This window comes from Vanessa tameamea, chromosome 10, assembly GCF_037043105.1.
Source record: "Vanessa tameamea isolate UH-Manoa-2023 chromosome 10, ilVanTame1 primary haplotype, whole genome shotgun sequence".
Classification (NCBI taxonomy): Eukaryota; Metazoa; Arthropoda; class Insecta; order Lepidoptera; family Nymphalidae; genus Vanessa; species Vanessa tameamea.
Window position 1 is genome coordinate 8,470,222 of NC_087318.1, and position 17,785 is coordinate 8,488,006.

General features: G+C 32.4%; 4 protein-coding genes across 4 annotated transcripts; 3 read left to right on the plus strand and 1 right to left on the minus strand.

Annotated features, from left to right (window-relative positions):
- The first annotated feature begins 7,799 nt into the window (after positions 1–7,799).
- LOC113404163 (histidine-rich glycoprotein-like) lies at positions 7,800–8,858 on the plus strand. Its single transcript, XM_026644970.2, has one exon. The coding sequence runs from the start codon at positions 8,030–8,032 to the stop codon at positions 8,744–8,746; it is 717 nt and encodes a 238-aa protein (XP_026500755.2). The 5' UTR covers positions 7,800–8,029; the 3' UTR covers positions 8,747–8,858.
- A 4,013-nt stretch (positions 8,859–12,871) lies between these two features.
- LOC113404559 (histidine-rich glycoprotein-like) lies at positions 12,872–13,819 on the plus strand. Its single transcript, XM_026645483.2, has one exon. The coding sequence runs from the start codon at positions 12,989–12,991 to the stop codon at positions 13,724–13,726; it is 738 nt and encodes a 245-aa protein (XP_026501268.1). The 5' UTR covers positions 12,872–12,988; the 3' UTR covers positions 13,727–13,819.
- Positions 13,820–13,894: 75 nt separating this feature from the next.
- LOC113404374 (histidine-rich glycoprotein-like) lies at positions 13,895–15,000 on the plus strand. The gene is made up of 2 exons (XM_026645249.2): positions 13,895–14,106; positions 14,178–15,000. The coding sequence occupies exon 2, from the start codon at positions 14,183–14,185 to the stop codon at positions 14,951–14,953; it is 771 nt and encodes a 256-aa protein (XP_026501034.1). The 5' UTR covers positions 13,895–14,106; positions 14,178–14,182; the 3' UTR covers positions 14,954–15,000.
- A 284-nt stretch (positions 15,001–15,284) lies between these two features.
- Positions 15,285–16,301, minus strand: LOC113404687 (eukaryotic translation initiation factor 3 subunit K). Its single transcript, XM_026645648.2, has 3 exons — positions 15,946–16,301; positions 15,638–15,857; positions 15,285–15,526 (listed from the first exon to the last, which is right to left on the minus strand). Exons 1-3 carry the CDS (start codon positions 16,216–16,218, stop codon positions 15,375–15,377), a joined length of 645 nt encoding a protein of 214 aa, XP_026501433.1. The 5' UTR covers positions 16,219–16,301; the 3' UTR covers positions 15,285–15,374.
- Between the last annotated feature and the right edge of the window lie 1,484 nt (positions 16,302–17,785).

Here is a 17,785-nt window from a genome sequence, read left to right on the forward strand (position 1 = left end):
AATACACGAGAAATAATATATTGAATTATTTAATTTAAAAAAAAATACCTGTTATTTAAAATGTTTTTGTTGGTAAAGCTACTTGGTGCCAATAAAGTTTCTTGCTTTAGGTATATCAAATACGAATTGGGTATCTTGACCTTTAAGAAACAAAGTAAGTATTGTTTTGCAATTTTAAAATTTTGGAATGTAATGATTTGAATATAAAGTTTAGAATTTGAATTATAAGTTGGAAAATCTAAATGTTCAGTGCATAAATTTATAATAGGGATTATTATATTAAATAAGTACATTACAATAGGTACAAACTTAGCTGCCTAGGTCATGATAATATAATATTAAGTTAAATAATATGTTAATATATGCACTTCTATACCTACTTTAAATTGTACCTTAATTAATAAAATATACTTTTTACAGACTTAGTACAAGGTTATCTTTTCAATGATTCTTTAATAATAACCTGCAAAGTGCTTTTATATTGAAGATAATCTTAGAACAACCAGCAATGTACAACCAACAAAAAAAATACAATGCGAGCACGAGATAGGTATATGAGTAATTTAGTAACAGTAATTTTGAGGACAATTTACTACTTTGATATCACCAAACCTTATGAGAATTAATAATTATTATGAAGAAATAGAAATCAATTATATGAGCAATTATAAAATAAGTGCTGCAAATTAAAAAAAAAAAAAACAAATTTGACTAACAAAAAAGTTATGACCATTTTCAATGACCATCGATACAATATATCCGTTTTAATTCTAAATAATTTTAATACTAATTTATTAAGATTAATTATTTTTTGACATCGAAAAGTTTAAAATAATATATAGGTAATTATTTATTTATCTGCTGAATCTAATAAATTCCATATTAAAAACTGTCTATAAAATCGTTAAAGACTATTCAATTACACAATCTGAGCTACCAATCACATTACATTATGTGAATCAGTCTTCGCCACACACAGGGCTCATTGTAAGACGCGAGGATTAACATCATCTAACAGCCAACAAATTGAGCGAAGGCTTAGTTGCTGAATGTTGCGCCCCCGGCCTTCACGACGTGTTCGCCTTTTTGCAGCTTACAAAACAACAATATCTAATACAGGCATACCTACATGTCAATAAACGACACATGTCCTTTTAACAAACAAAAAATGTAGAAACATGCCTCAAGGATTAATATAAAAAAGTTTATACAAAAATAAACTGGCAACACTTCAAATTATTTTTTTAAATCAAACGAAACGAATGCAAGTTATTACCATATTTTACTTATTACTTTTTTAGTTACTCTCGAGCTAAATATGGGCACATACTTAATTTATGCTTATAATGTATCTTTTGATCAAGCTAAAAAAAGAACGGACTTTTAAAATTCTATCTTTTAAACAACGTTACGCTAGAGGACAATTACATTATATTTTTTTACGTATGCTACTAAAGCTTGAGTATATATAAAGTGAAAACCTGATACATACCGGAAATACAATTTTTATGATTATAATTATAATATTTGTTTGGATGGTAACCCTCAAAACTCGTAACGGTTCCTTTAGGTTTTCCTTATAAAACAATTGGAAATTGTAATATAGTTTATATTGTTAGTGACTCCCAATTTAACGCTAATTAATATAATTAATTAAATAAGAGTTAAGTTAAATTATATTGTATGACTTTCCTCGCTGATTTTTGTCTATTTCAGATTTATTAGATTACGAACAAAATAAAAAAAAAAAAAACATATCAAAAAAGCCTCTAAGATGTTAGTTCTGGTACGAACACAAATGTTATATTAACTTTCCACAAAGTTTTGATAAGTAATATAAGTACCTATGTACCGGTATGTATAGACATTATATTAAAAACAATATCGTCATTTTATATAGTAAACTAGCAAACCTTGTACCAACTTTTAATGTAATGATATTACTAAAGGATTCTCTGATTTGCAGAATGATGTACGTGCCTTTACCTACCTATTTTTTCCTCATAATTAAAAAAAACATCAACTTCAAACCAATATCATCTACCGCATAATAGCATAATGAACACGTGAATCTATTTATCATGTGATTATTTTTTGCTGTTTTTATTTATAATTATTATATAAACCCAGATAATCTGGGATTATATAATTTACAATTATAAACCCAGATAATCTGGGAGTAGAATTTTCTATCTTATTATGACAAGCGATGTTGAGTCAAATCTAATTCAAATAGGTATATCTATGCCTTACTTACGTGGGTCCTTAAAAACACTTTTGAATCGTCATTTTACAAGATTATAGTAAAGTTTTAGTAAAGGTCGTATTTAGTAAAAGTCTCTAGCCGGCTCTTCTCGATAAACTGATTTATCGAGAAGAGCCGGCTAGAGACTTGGTAGTTACTCTTTTCAAAAACTTAAATGACTATATTAACTTATACATATATTATGCATGGAAATCAGCGCAGACTTTCAAGAGTCTCTGATGTGCCTCGATCGTTTTAGCCAGAAGCAAACATTCATTAAGTGAGCAAAAGCTGTTATTGTAAAAATCTCGCGTCCGCGGAGTAGAGTGGAGCGGAGGCGGCGACGGGCGGCGCAACTCTTCGCAAATATTGACAAAGGTGGGAGCCAGAAACCCGAGCGCGCTTCTGTTTGCCTATAATTGATGTAATTAGTCGTGTCGACCAGCTGCTGACGATAAAACCTCACATTTAATGTTTAAATAGTTAATACGATACTTTCACGAACCGGAAACATCTTTACGGTGTCCTGTTCTAGCAAATATTGGTCACACTCGTTGATGCGTGACGACCATTGGCTATAGATTTGACATTCTACAGGTGTATAAAGAAAAAAATATATAAAATATAACAAGTAAACATGTAGCCTTACCCGCATTCTAACCTTGTTCAAATTATTCAATATATAATTTGTACCATTCAATTGTACAAATTCTAAATCATTTTTAAGATTAAGAGTTTTCGAAATTATATGTTCCAGAATCACAAGCGTTTGAATGCATAATATAAATGAATAATTTTCTCTCACCGAAGAATTAAAATTAATATGAATTAATATCGATTTCATTTTGTTGACAAAATGTAATGTCATGTACATAATGTAGCTATAGCATGTATAGATGTCAACGATTTGTGTCGCTAAGCGGGCAGCTGCCAATCCCGTTGATACCGGCAATGCAAAATTAACTGCGTATAATACGGCGATTATCCACGTATAACTTAATACGGCCGTTCGCATAAAGAGCATAAGTATTAAAATATCTAACAATAGAAGGGATTATCCCGGCTAACCTCCCAGCGCCACAATGTACATATTCCCTCACCACTTTCATCAATGTGAATAGAGAATTTGTTCAGTTTATTCATATGAGATAACCTATATTAAAAATATTTTAGAGGCACATAGTTAACTTTATTTATTGTCTTTAGTGTGTGGGACAAATCATGCAACTGAATCTAAAACAAGTTCAAATTCGATTCAAATGAAGTTTCGTAAGCTCAACTAAATACAAAAATGCTGATTATGTGCCCTCTGAATAAAACCATTTGCCGGTTCAATTTTAAGGCAGTCTTCAGCTGGTCGTTAGAGACATCTTGTCCTTCTTTTTCCAAGTCGTAGAATTCCATTCCAGAACTTTTCTCTCCCTCCCGCAATCAGTCCTTTGAAGCACGTGGCCTGGCAACTAATAAACTAAAAGTAAACTGCCAAAAAATAAACTACTTTAGGTACTTTAGAAAATTCGGTGGTTTTCCGAATTATGTTTCATGGGATATTCAATCGGGTTCACGGCTAGTAAATTATAAATTTGAAAATTTGCCAATCATTTAATCCGCTCACGTGATCTATCGAATTTCAAAGTATGTGTGATATGTACTGTACAAATGCATATCACACACATGTAAAAAAAGTATTTATCGTGGGTATATTGTGATGCAATTTTAAATGTAATATCTAAAACCGATAAGCCCACACATAGGCTTTCTTCTTATATAAAATATAAATAGTTAGTTTAAAGATATCTTTTTTATAAACACTACTCTAGTCGAGTCTATTGTTTATTCTTTCAGAAATAAAAAATATTTACAACTTCAATATCGTATTCTGATCAACGAATGATTGATTTTTTTTTAATCAACATTAAAAATGGCTCAACAGCCAACTCTCTTGTCTCTATTTAAGATGCCTAAGAATTATCGAGAACGTAGCCAACCAAAAATGCTATGAACTGGCTTTGTACACCAACTAGCTTTTTAAACGGGGTGTGGACCTACAAATCAGTTATTCTACTATTAAACATTAATACAATACGTACATTACCGTGTTCCGGTTTGGGTTGGTTTAAGCGAGTGTAACATAGTATATTGTCTATGAACGGTGAGAAATGAGGAGCGGGGGGACCATTTAACATTTTTGACCCATTTTTCTGTTTTCTTTCCTACATTAAATAAATGTTAAAACACATAAAAAAAGGCAGGGTCTTTAGTGATGTTTCAATAGATATGTTGTCCTATTGTAATTTTATTTCAAAGTTAATATAGGTATATATATATATGAAATATATATACTATGAAAATAAATTATATCAGTTAGAGGTAGGTACATGTATGCAATATATTGAATTTTATATTTTGAAATAAAAATATGTTAATAAAATTGCACGTACATTTATTTCAAAAAATAATATCTTTAGTTAAATCGAGTGATGTTCACCTAGCGATATGTTGAACTTTATTTCGGCCTATGAATATTGTCAGTACATCGTTACGCATAGTTCCTTATATTAATAGTGTTTTTTTTTTTTATTAATCGGCGCGCACACGCATCTGTATATAAGTAAATAAAACGAACATTTTACCGTATTGTCCGTCTCTTTAGAGATGATTCCAACGTTTTAAACGAGATCGTTTATTTTAAAAAGACTTCGACATGATGTGCCCTTAACTATTGTTCAACGAATATTATCGTGAAACATTGGGATCGACGTATGAAAAAAGTATGAAACGATTGAAAAAAAAAAGATTTTTTCGTATATAATGATTATTAAATAAAAAAAGAGTTTGAAAAACGATCGTTTTTATATACAATAAAATATATATCCTAAATGAACACACTGAATCTTTTAAAAACTCCGCGTGTAGCAGTTCTCCTGTAGTCACACGTCGCACATCAACGACAGTATATCTACACGCTTTTATGAGGATAGATTGTAGCGAACGCAACGACGACGATAAGAGTCGCGTAAGACGAGGACATAAACGTGCGTCCGTCGATCGGCATAGATTTAAAGAACAAAAAGAATCTTTTACCATGTGCATCGGTATGCATTTTCGTGCCACGTGTTTAATATGACGAAGCATATAAACGCTAAAGCGACGACGACGAGTCAAGACGCGACTCTCCCCGTGAATAAATTAGTGTTGAATAAAAAAAGCGCAACTTGAATATAATACCATCTTGTAGTTATGTAAGAGCAAAAATGTCCGTCAGATATAACTTACATCTATATATTATTATCGACATAAAGCGCCGAGTTGGCTCAGTGATTAGAGTACGTGAATGTTGAACGAAACTTACGGGTTCAAAGCCGGACATGAACATGAATTTACATCTGCTTAATTATGATGAATTACGATGTGTGTATATTAAGTACACGAAATAAATAATAATAAGGCCGTTTGAGGAATATATCGTGAGAAAACCCCCACCACATAAGTATGCCACCAACCCGCGTTGAGATAGTATCGTGGATTAAGCTCCAAGTCATATCAAAAAAGAGATGAAGCCTTAACCCAACAATAGCACGTTTTATTAATATTGTTATTATCGATATTAATCGTCATTCTAAAGTATATTTTTTATTTTATTAAACTTACATGCACTAAATTTAGCTCACAGTCTACGACTAGTTTTTGCATAAGTTTTACTGAGCCAAGTTATACTAATTACAAAATAAAGAAAAAATATTATCCAATATTACAAACGTAATAGTATTATCGTGGTTAGTCTAACAGGATTTAGCGATATAGTAGGCTAGGCTTCTTAACTATCTACTTGGTATTACGCATAAGCATGACGCCCTCGATGCTAGGTATAAGAGTATTAGTATTTAGTACAGGACTTTGTTAAAACTAGGTCTTGTTTGAATTATCGACGCGAATTAAACAACAATAGCGTTACAAATAAATCGCTTGCATTTCGAATAACTATCATATAGATTCTTCCGAAACCAAAAATTCATTATTGTCCATGAAGACATAAAAATGTATAAAAAAAACTCTTACAATAACCTTGAGAACAGTACGTCTAATGAAAGCGAGCCTTTAGAAAAGCACTCAGTGAAGCGTGTCGATCGTGAACTTATTCAGTTGTGTAACTGCATCAGCGGGCTGTCTCATGTCCAATATTAAATTAACAAACTCGCTAAATGAGTAGAATATAACATAATAATCAGCATTATGAAACGTTTTGTAAATCAAATTATCAATTTATCGATACTATTGTAAAAATAAATATAAACATACAAAATAATGTCCAGTGTTGAAGCATAAATTCGTTGTGATGAAATATATTGAAGTATCTATACAATTATATTGTACTGAAAGTTACAAAATTGGCCTAGATTCGATAGTTTTTAGTTAATAACTTTTTTGTCGACCATCATTCATATATTATTAAATAAAATAAATCTTTATCACCTAATCTTCGAGCCGAGATGGCCCAGCAGCTAAAACACATGAATCTCAGTCAAAGGTGCAAATGTTCCAGCTAGCCAGCCAGAGTTCAAATCCTGGAAAGCACTACTTTCATGTGCTTAATAATTTTAACTGCACGTATCGCATGAAAAGCGCAAAGAGCTTATGCCTATTACATAGCTTGATATAATAAAAATTAATATTTATAAATATCTATATGCTGACAATTTATTATATTTTTGAACGTCGTAAATCATGTCGGGCGTCGACTATAACATAATAAACGAAATAAAAAAAATCACATCGTACTTACAATTTGATTTTTTTTTAATATGTATCCTGTCATAATCTTTTACCTATTTTAAAAAATCACTCTGATAAACTCAAAGGCGTGTATAATCGAAGTGAATGTACAAACAGACAGATAATGTAGAGGACGTATGCAGGAAGGGAGTACATTAAACAAGTTTAGTCGCTCGGAAGAATTGTTTAACGCTAACCAAATAGCGGCCTTTCAAAGAATCCACTAAGCAGATAATTTACGATTGGTTCGGGATTATGCGCCTTCAATCAACTACCATGAATCGAGACCTACGAACATGGTTGACTTTATAGAAACATTTCGTGTATAATACCTTACATTCATAATAGATATAAAATTCAAAGAAACTCTAATCTGTGAATTACAGTGTTAAGTTATGAACATGTTTAGTTAGGTAAAATGATTTGTAAAATATAAATTAAATAACAATAATGAGCATTAATACTTCATTGCCCCCAAACTGCAGTGATTAATATTGTTGTTTTGCGGTTTGTGGAATGAGTGAGCATAAGGGAAATAATTTTAAAATAAAAGATTGATGACGCAGGAGATGGTTGATATTTCTTATAGTTTCTTATAGACCATGGCGTTATCCAGTCTGCCTACTTTTTTTTAATATAAATATTTCAAATTTTCTTCAATATTAAATTTAATAAAAGCTCAAAAGTATTGTTGCTTAACCTTATTGTCTCAAATTTAATATTAGGTACTTGTTGTGTGCACTTTATATGTTTATTAATGCAACATGCTTCGACGTGTTACGAAATCACACTTCAAGGGTTTTAGTTTTTTAAACTATTGGTTTATAATTAAATACAATTAGAGCGGTAGCTAAAAAAGCGTCCCTGAACCAGTAGTACCGATAAAACTGTTGCGGAATATTTATGTTTCTCCACCGCTGTAGATCACTTGCTAATATAAAATAGGCAATCTGTGTTTCAAACGTCAGTTACAACCGGACTTCCGATAGAGAGTCACAATAACACTCTACCATGAGGGTGTTAATACTTTTAGTAGTGCTATGTGTAGCAGTGGCGTGCACCGCTCATGAAGCGGAGGACCAGGCCGTGGCCGCCAGCAAGGGCCATAAACACGAACACGGTGGAGGCCATCACCACCACGAACATCACCATCACGAACACGGTGGTAAGGGACACAAGGGCCACAAGGGACATCACCATCACCACAAGGGTGATGAGGGGCATCATGGCAAACACCATCATGAGGGACACCACCATGAGCATGGCGGTGGTCACAAGAAACACTGGGATGAGCATGATCACCATGGCGAACATCACGAACATGGTCACCACCACAAAGGTGAAAAACATGGTCACCACGAACATCATGATAAAGGTGAACATGTCGATGGATACCACAAGAAACACCACAAGGACCACTTCCACAAGGATCATCACTTCCACGACGGCCACCACCACGAAGGCAAACATCATAAGCATGGACATCATCATGGACACCACGAAAAGCATGGCGGAGACCACAAGAAGGGTGGTCATCATCACTCCGGTCACCATAAAGATCACTATGGCAAACATGGACACCATGACAAGCATCACTATGACGAGGACCATCACGGCCACAAGGGTCATCACGGACACGATGAACACCACCACCATCATCATGACCATGGCAAGAAGGGCGGCCATGAAGACCACAAGCACTGGGGATTCCATCATGGAAAGCATTAATATTATACTTAACCGTAATTATTGTTATGAATTTTTGTTGCCAATTATGAAATTTGTTATCGTTAATTTTTATATGTTTTATACAGCAAATAAATATGGCTGAAGTTATACTGTTGAGTAATTATTAAAGTTTTCGTAGTAGATCACTTTTTTTATTTATAATTAATAGTAAATAATAATTCTTTGAAAATAAAAATTATCACTTTGCTTGTTTCATGCGTATTTTAAGACAAAGTCAACTACAACAACTACAACTCATAATTCAGACGATGTCTTGTATATACGCCCAATAGATAAGATCAAATTTTGCTAAGTGTTTAAACATATATAGCATATATTGATATAATACAGATATACGTATACATACACATTGTGAAAAAAAATAATAGGCTGTGACAGAAGGATAGACAAACACGTTAGTGAACCTCTAAAGGTAACGTTTTCTTAAAAAAATATATGCAACGCATAAAAATGTACACTAATATTATAAATGCGAAAGTGGGTCTGCTTGTTTGTTTGTTACGCTTTCACGTCTTAAATACTCAAACGATCGCGTTGCAACTCCCTCAATTCATACGCTAGCAAAGCCGCGGGCGAAAACTATTACTACTACTATTATATAAAGCTACATCCGTCTTAAAACTATAAACTATATCGTAATATAAAATTCACCTTACAATCTGTAATTTCCAAAATGCATTTTAATTTAACACCAACCTATATTATCCGCAGCTGAGCTGTGCAGCTATGGCCGATACGGGTTGGTGAAAAATCTCCATATATTTCTAGTAAAGAGAACAGGCCTTAGCCTGGAATGAGACATTTAGTGATGTTTTAATTTAATTTTAAACTAACTTACGAATTAGATGTTACACCCTGGAGAACCGGCATCTTATGTAGGTATAGGCCATAGATCATAAGAGTTATGGCCTATACCTACATTAAATTGATGAAAATAATATTAATATTCGCCGTCATTTACACAAAAATGTACTGTTCATCAAAATTGGATAAATTTTTAAGGACCGCTTATGGGACAAAGTAAAGACATTATTTTTTTAATACTCTTAAGTGTCCGAGCGAAGGTCGATTTCCGAACGAAGCCGAAGTCGATCAATCTGCCATCGATACAACCTTAGACCAAAACCGAAGCTGAAGGTTCAGTTCAACACATCACAAATCAGTTTTATATAATATTCCTATTTATTTAATTGTAACACTAACGTTGAATAAGTAATTAATTAGTTAAGATTAATATATTATTGCTGTTTAACATTGATCAATAAGGAAATATGATGGTGATAATGTCGTCCTGACCGATTTCCATCACTGTCACCGATCTCAATGGAAACCGGTCAACTACGCAGGACAAAATCAAAATATATCTACTTTATTCAAGTAGGCTTTTATAAGCACTTTTGAATCGTCATTTAACAAACAATTTAAAATAAAGCTACTATTACAATGCCCAAGTGCGTGCGCGCAAACACTGGTGCACTAATTCCTTCATTCTCATAATCCGACGTGACAACGAGAGGAAAGAGTCCAGAAGAATGCGGAACCTCTGGATTTACGTGCTTTTCGAGGCACGGGAACACTTTCTTCCAACTTCCAGACTGAGAATTTTTTTACAGAAAAACCCAATTAATTTTTTCAACCTGATCTAGGTTTTAAACCCAGAACCTAGCCTTCTATTTAGCAAATAAATCAACGAGGCAGTCAACGAAATATTAATGGTACTTGGTCTACGTTGCTATTATAATTTTGTAGGAGGAAGTAAGATTTGTACTCACAAGTATCTGTGATAAGTTAACGTAGTTTATTACGTATTATAAATATAACAAAAATAATAATAATGACCGAATTGTTCCGAGAAGAAGTAATTGTAATTGTAATGTTTTATTAAAAAAGTTTTCATTGAGTCATTATAATATATAACACACGAAAATAGCAGGTAGACATCTTTGATGAAGTTATCCTGTGCTGATTAAGTCCATGAGGTTAACTATAAACTGTCTGATACTGGGTGCTATTTACGGCTGGTGTGGAGTTTTGTTTTAGCAAAAAGTAAGATGTTATATCTAAGGTGAAAAATGATTCTTGAATAATTATTAACAAATAAGCTACACAAAAAGTGCATCAATTAATTAATTCACACACACTGCGAACCAAATTTTTTCGTGCACTTTAAATGCGCTTAATTGTTAAAAACTCTTTAATCTAGGCTTCATTAAATTACATCATTAATGTACTGCAGAACATACTATCAGCACCGCTTAAAAATCTTCGGTTTTGATACTGAGCTGATATTATTGACATGAGCAAGAGTCGTGGTCAAAGTAGGTAAGCTTATGAATTGTTATGAACTGCTGTGCTTCGCACATTAGCTATGGTCGATATTTTATATAAAAATAATGAAGAGAAGGCAGATAACCACCTGGCAACACCGCCAACAACATCAAATGAAGACACAACGAATGATGATGAACAAGGAGTTACAGTTACAATAACTGATCCTCGTCATCCTTATCTTTCTAAGGCAGAAGTTTATCTACTCAAAACGATATGTAACTGCAAACGTAGGTGACAGACGAAACAGGTAAAGAATAACGCCTTACTTTGGATTACCGCTAAAAACCTAATTTTTTTTTACCGTAATTTGTTGAAACTATTTTTTTTTAATTATAATACAAACTCATTATTATGGTAATTGTGCCACTCATTAGACAGATTTATCAAATCGTATTTACCGGATCCGACCGGATCCGGCCAGTTCGATGGGAATCCGGTCGAATCCGGCCGGACTGAAAATTACGCCGGATTGCAATCCCTACTTGTGATACGATACATCGTTGTTGCTACTTGTCTCCGTAAAGAATGGGTACTGTGGCAGAAATGCTTGGAACGATGTCTTCAAAATTATACTGCCTATAGTTAATACCAAAACAATATAATTATTGCCACATGCAATGAAATTTATTTCTCACCCTGACTAATCAGAGTATAAAACAAATCGAATAAGTAACTCAATAACTATTGCTGACACTTTTTCTCAAAATTTTTCCAGATATAAGATCTACCTAATGGCGACAATATATATTATACATATCTACAATAATAGAATATATATATAAATCAAATATTCAAATGCAAAAAAACAGTCATTTAAAAATGTTTTATAATAGGTAATCTCATAAAATAAAAAAATATATAGGTACAATACGAAATGAAGAAGAAAATAGTTTTCGATTAAATTTGGCAAAATAAATCGTATGAACACAAAATTAAGAAATTTACTAGACCCATTTTAAGATCCACTAATCTCACTTGTACCATAGTTTTCATTCGGTCGATATTAGGTACAATAAATGAATCATCACTCGAATTACTAAATTACATAAAAACCTTGCAAAGTTTCAAATCGCTGAGAATTGTATAGAATTTCACCAGATTAATTTAAACGCATACAAAGAATCTAATTATCTCTAGGTACTGCTACTCAATTACAAAATTTATTCTTTGTACAATCTATTGCAATGTATCGTATTATATAATTTGTTTATCGATAAAAATAATCAACTTTAAGAAAAAATAAAATATTTTATCGGGATATTTTTGATAATATTCGAACATGAACTCTAGATAACTATCAATAAAAAAGTTATATCTTCAAACGTTAAGGTCTTCTGCATACTAATATTTACAAACATAAATAAGTAATTAGTCTACTAATTAAATAAAACTTGTATCTATTTGTATTGTTTTTGTACGACGCTACCTAGTATTAGTTAATAAATATATTGTTTTAAAACAACAAAACAATTTTGAACTATACAATTTACTTACCTATTTAAAACTAGCAATTTAGGCTTAGCCCCCATAAATTTTAGTTTGTGACTGTAAGAGTACATACACATACATACATACACGCACGCGGATAAAGACCTCGGTAGCACTTTTTCTTCTGGCTTGCTTTACATAAACAGAATAGATAAACTTTTATTATTAATTACATATGCATTCAAAAAATTTGTATTAAATGATTATAAAGTGCGTTGATGTAATGTTGTAATAAACAAATGGCACGGGCGTAACGGTTGCTCCGACGTCCTTGCCCGGTAATTTCACCAGCTGCAATCAGCTACTTTAATGATTTATATAAATGCCCTGTCGAGCGGTTGTAAAGTCAGTTGAGTCCCAGTGGTAAAACCATAAGCTTAGTTATCTAAAATACTCGTAACAATGAGGACGCTTGTCGCCCTTACCTTATTAGGATGCGCCTTAGTTGTTTGCTCTGGCCGCGAGATCGGTAAGGAGGAATCCGACTTGGTAGCTGCGGCTAGCCATCATAAAGGCCATCATCACGAAGAAGGTGGTGGTAAAGAGCACCACGGTCATCATCATCACGAACATGGTGAAAAGGGTCACAAAGGTCACAAAGGTCACCATCACCATCACAAAGGTGAACATGATGAACATCATAAACATCATCATGCAGGCCATCATCATGAAGATGGCGGTGGACATAAAAAGCACTGGGATGAACATGATCATCACGGCAAACATCACGAACATGGACATCATCACAAGGGCGGTAAACACCACCACAAAAAACATCATGATAAGGGTGAAGAAGTTGAAGGTTACCATAAGAAATACCATAAGGACGAATACCACAAGGACCATCACTTCTATGATGACCACCACAAAGAAGGAAAACATCACAAACACGGCAAGCACCACGGTCATCATGAAAAACATGGAGGTCATCACAAAAAGGGCGGCCATCATCATTCCGGACATGACGAACATCATCATGGCAAAAAGGGCCATCATGATAAGCATCATTATGATGAAGATCACAAGGGTCACAAAGGACATCATGGACATGAGGAACATCATCACCACCACGAGGATCACGGAAAGAAGGGCGGTCACGAAGATCACAAGCACTGGGGATTCCATCATGGGAAACACTAAAATTTCTAAAATTACGTTAAAAATTAATTATATAATTTTTTTACTTACATTTTGTTATGCCAATAGTTTTGTAAATAAATAATTATTGTTATTATTTTAAGGGAAGTTTTATTTTTATTCCACAAATAAAAATGTTATAATAATAAATCAATCTAATAATATAATAGGCACTGTAACGGAACTAATTTTGTTTAACCGTAAACTACTGATGTCGTCACCTTAACCGTCGGAATCAGTCGTCCAGAAATATACAGCAATGTGATTGCTAAAGATCACTCTGTAATCGACAACAGATGAAAGCGACTTTATCAATATAAATGCAAACTATTGCAACGACTACACCACAACGAGCCCAGCTCAGCAAGCCTTCATACCTTCTGGTAAGACAATTTCAAGTATAATAATTATTAAATTATGCGAAAAAAAAAATAACACATAAATCTTTTTACAGTAAACATGAAGGCTTTATTTTTTCTCGTGGTGCTAGTTTGCAGTGTGTTACTGGCAAACACTCGTCATCTTGAAAATGAAGAAAACCCAGAAGCATCCGAGTCCTTAGACCAAGTGCTCGCAGGAACGGAAAAGAAAGAGGCAAAGAGCAGCCACAAAGAAGAGGGCGGTGGGAAAGAACACCATGCTCATCACCACAAGGAAGAAGGGGAAAAGGGTGAAAAGGGATATAAGTCTCACCATCATCATGATAAAGGAGAACATGGTAAACACGGCAAACATCATCATGAAGGTCACCACGACGAACATGGTGGACACAAAAAGAAACACCACGACGAACATGACCACCATGGCGAACATCATGAGGCAGAACATGGTCATAAGGGTGGCAAGTTTGGTCATAAAAAAGGTCACAAAAAGGGTTCAAAGACCACTGGATTCCACCACAAATCTCATAAAGATGAATATCATAAGGAACATAAGTTTTATGACGACTTCCATAAGGGTGGTCATCACCACAAGCATGGAGACTTCCATGGCCATCATGACAATAAAGAAGGGCATCATAAGAAGGGCGGTCATCATGAGAAAGGTCATCACGAAAAACATCATGGCAAGAAAGGAAAACATGACAAAGGACATTATGATGAAGACCATAAAGGACACAAAGGTCATCATGGACATGAAGAGCACCATGCCCACCATCATGACCATGGTAAGAAGGGCGGCCATGCAGGAGGAAAGGAGTTTGGGTACAGTCATGGAAAGAAAGCATAAAAATGTTTTTACACAGAAAGTTATACTTTATACATTGTTATATTATTTTATTATATCAAGTCATTTTTGAAATTTGTTATTTAAAATTTTATAAAATAAAAAAAAATATATTTTAAAATATTAGTCTTTTATTGAGAGTATTTCAGTAAAAAAAACTATGAAACTGATCCATCTGTTTTAATTATGCTTATTTTTCTGGTGATTCAAAAATATTACTTTTCTTTTCAACATTCTCTAAAATTTAAAAATATTAAAACATATGCACATATTTATTTTAAAATGTTAAGATAATTAAATTCACTATGGCATAATAAATAAAAAAAAATGCATAGTAAGTTAAGAATATTTAATCTTAATTAATGTAAACTGTGCAATGTAGACTAACACAAATTGACAATATTTATTTTCAATCAAATATTCTTTACAAAATAGCCATCAATGGAGCTAGGTGTTCGAATTCAATTTTCTCAGTTATATTCTTGGTCTTGATGTTTTCATCTTGATTTGCTATAAAGATAAGATCTCCTTCATCACGCCAACCATATTTTTTTACCCAATGTTTCAAAGTAATGTCTGGAAATAATTTAATATAAAAATTATTCATTCTGATTGATCACATGAAAAACAGAAAGTTCATAGTTTCTTTTTTTTCTAATATTACTTAATGATCATCTTTATACTAACCATCAATTCCTCCTAAAAGATTTGCAAGATTATTCTTATCAATGGTTTGGAAGGTGATGCCTACAACGTGGCAAACAAACTTGCGAATGGAGTCATAAAAGCTGCTAATGCGATTGCAAAGCTCTGGCATCTGATGAACTCTGTTCCAAAACTGAGCGAAATCACATTGCTCTAAAATGTCAGCCAAATATTTAATTTGAGATATTGTTTCATTTTCTACCTGAAAGTGTATAAATTTGTCAAGGTTTTAGAATAAAAATTTGATTACAGTTAAAAACAAATACATATAATATTATTTTAGCACTTACAACAGACTCGAGAAGCAAACACTTGCACAAAGTAAAATCAGTGTGAGGAAAATTTGTAAGCGCTTTTAGTAGAATTTGACACGTTATATCAGGGTTAAACTTTTCAGGATTAAATTGGTAAAGTTTGAGCACGGCTAAATTTGCTTCCAAATCATAGGTATTCTCCTTTGATTGCATTTCAACGTAGCGTTCTAACGTGTGAAGATTAGCTGGGTTATACCTTTCTATACTTTTTAATATTGTAGCAACTGTTTGTCTCATTGTCTCTGCCATTTTAAACTTTTACTTTTTTACATACAATTTTAAATGAGAGTTTTTTTTTAAAGAATTTCAGCAGATACTAGACTAGACAAAATTTACGCGTGGTAAAGAGAACAATATCTATTTGACACTTTGATAGTCAATAGCACAGACAATTATTTGTCGATGGCACAGATAAATATTGAACTATATTTATTATATACATCTTTAATGTAATATCAGGTATCGATTAAATGTAAGTATCACAATTATATCAAATGCAGACTTTTAAAATTACTCACAAACAGTAAGATGAATAGAGTGATTTGTAAAGACCAAAGTGATTAATACAGATTTAGGACTATCTGATTGAAGCTAAAATTATTAATCTTAAATGTATAATTTTGATTACGTTCAATTTTTAAATATTGATCAATCTGCTTCTAGAATTAGTATCACCATCACGACCATTATGTTCGCTTCTAATATTTCATAGTAGTACTAGTTATAGTATCATTATTTTTATCCTACTATATTCTGTAATAATTTGATATTGTTTTTTTTATTATTAGCACTTGTACTTACTTATTCCTGAGAATAAAATCTATTAAAATAAAGATATTTTCAATAAAATAAATACTTTAACACTTATTATTTGCGTACAGACATTCTACCTATTTTAATAAAATAAATTCAAAAGTTATTAAATTATATACAGTGCAGATCTTTCAGTAGCATAATTTCTATGTCAAATAAAAAGAATCGATGAAATTAATGATTTCGATGATTTTTTTGTGGGTTCCTGGATGATTTACTCGATCCGGGTACTTAGTACGTGGTGCTGCAATCGAGTACATAAAATTTTTATTTCATTTGAACATGATTGGGACAGGCATAGATATTATTACTATTTTTTTTTCTAATATTACTTAATGATCATTGTCTAAAATATTTTGTGTCATTTATGTCAATTAGTTTTATTTCTCATAAAATTGTATATATGGAATTACTAGTTTTTTAAATCGCGCTGTTTTTAATCGCGTAGTTTTGTACAAATGATTTACTTATTAATATCGTATACGAGTCAATAAAGCGGGTTATTCAAGAACATGGAAGTTTAATTTATCTAGTGAATAGTGTGATCAGTATAATAGTGCAGTGTTGACAATCATCTTTATACTAACCATCAATGCCTCCTAAAAGATTTGCAATATTATTCTTATCGATGATTTGGAAGGTGATGCCTACAACGTGGCAAACAAACTTGCGAATGCAGTCATAAAGTTTCAATTTATATAGCTATCCATGTATGAACGTCACATAGCTAAATTTTAAAACTTTTGAATTATTGAAGTTATCACAAAACTGTTTTTACAGTACGTGCGTATTGAAATAACGATCAAAACGGCATAAAAATCTAAAAATAAGAAAAAAATTACATAGTGACTTTTGCAGGCACAATGACGAAATATAATAATTAATTTTATATATTTTTTTAATTTTATCACTATATTTTTCTAAATGATCTTAAGCTTAACCTTATCCAAGAGTTTAAAAACCTAAATCCTATGAATGTACATCACTAAAACTATTGCTATTT

Excerpts from the sequence above, each read along its gene's own strand:
- LOC113404687 (XM_026645648.2), bottom strand. The coding sequence starts at position 16,218 with ATGGCAGAGACAATGAGACAAACAGTTGCTACAATATTAAAAAGTATA. Across the intron at positions 15,858-15,945 it reads GTTTGCTTCTCGAGTCTGTT|GTAGAAAATGAAACAATATC; the intron begins GTAAGTGCTAAA and ends ATACACTTTCAG. Across the intron at positions 15,527-15,637 it reads TCTTTTAGGAGGAATTGATG|ACATTACTTTGAAACATTGG; the intron begins GTTAGTATAAAG and ends AATTATTTCCAG.
- LOC113404559 (XM_026645483.2), top strand. The coding sequence starts at position 12,989 with ATGAGGACGCTTGTCGCCCTTACCTTATTAGGATGCGCCTTAGTTGTT.
- LOC113404374 (XM_026645249.2), top strand. The coding sequence starts at position 14,183 with ATGAAGGCTTTATTTTTTCTCGTGGTGCTAGTTTGCAGTGTGTTACTG.
- LOC113404163 (XM_026644970.2), top strand. The coding sequence starts at position 8,030 with ATGAGGGTGTTAATACTTTTAGTAGTGCTATGTGTAGCAGTGGCGTGC.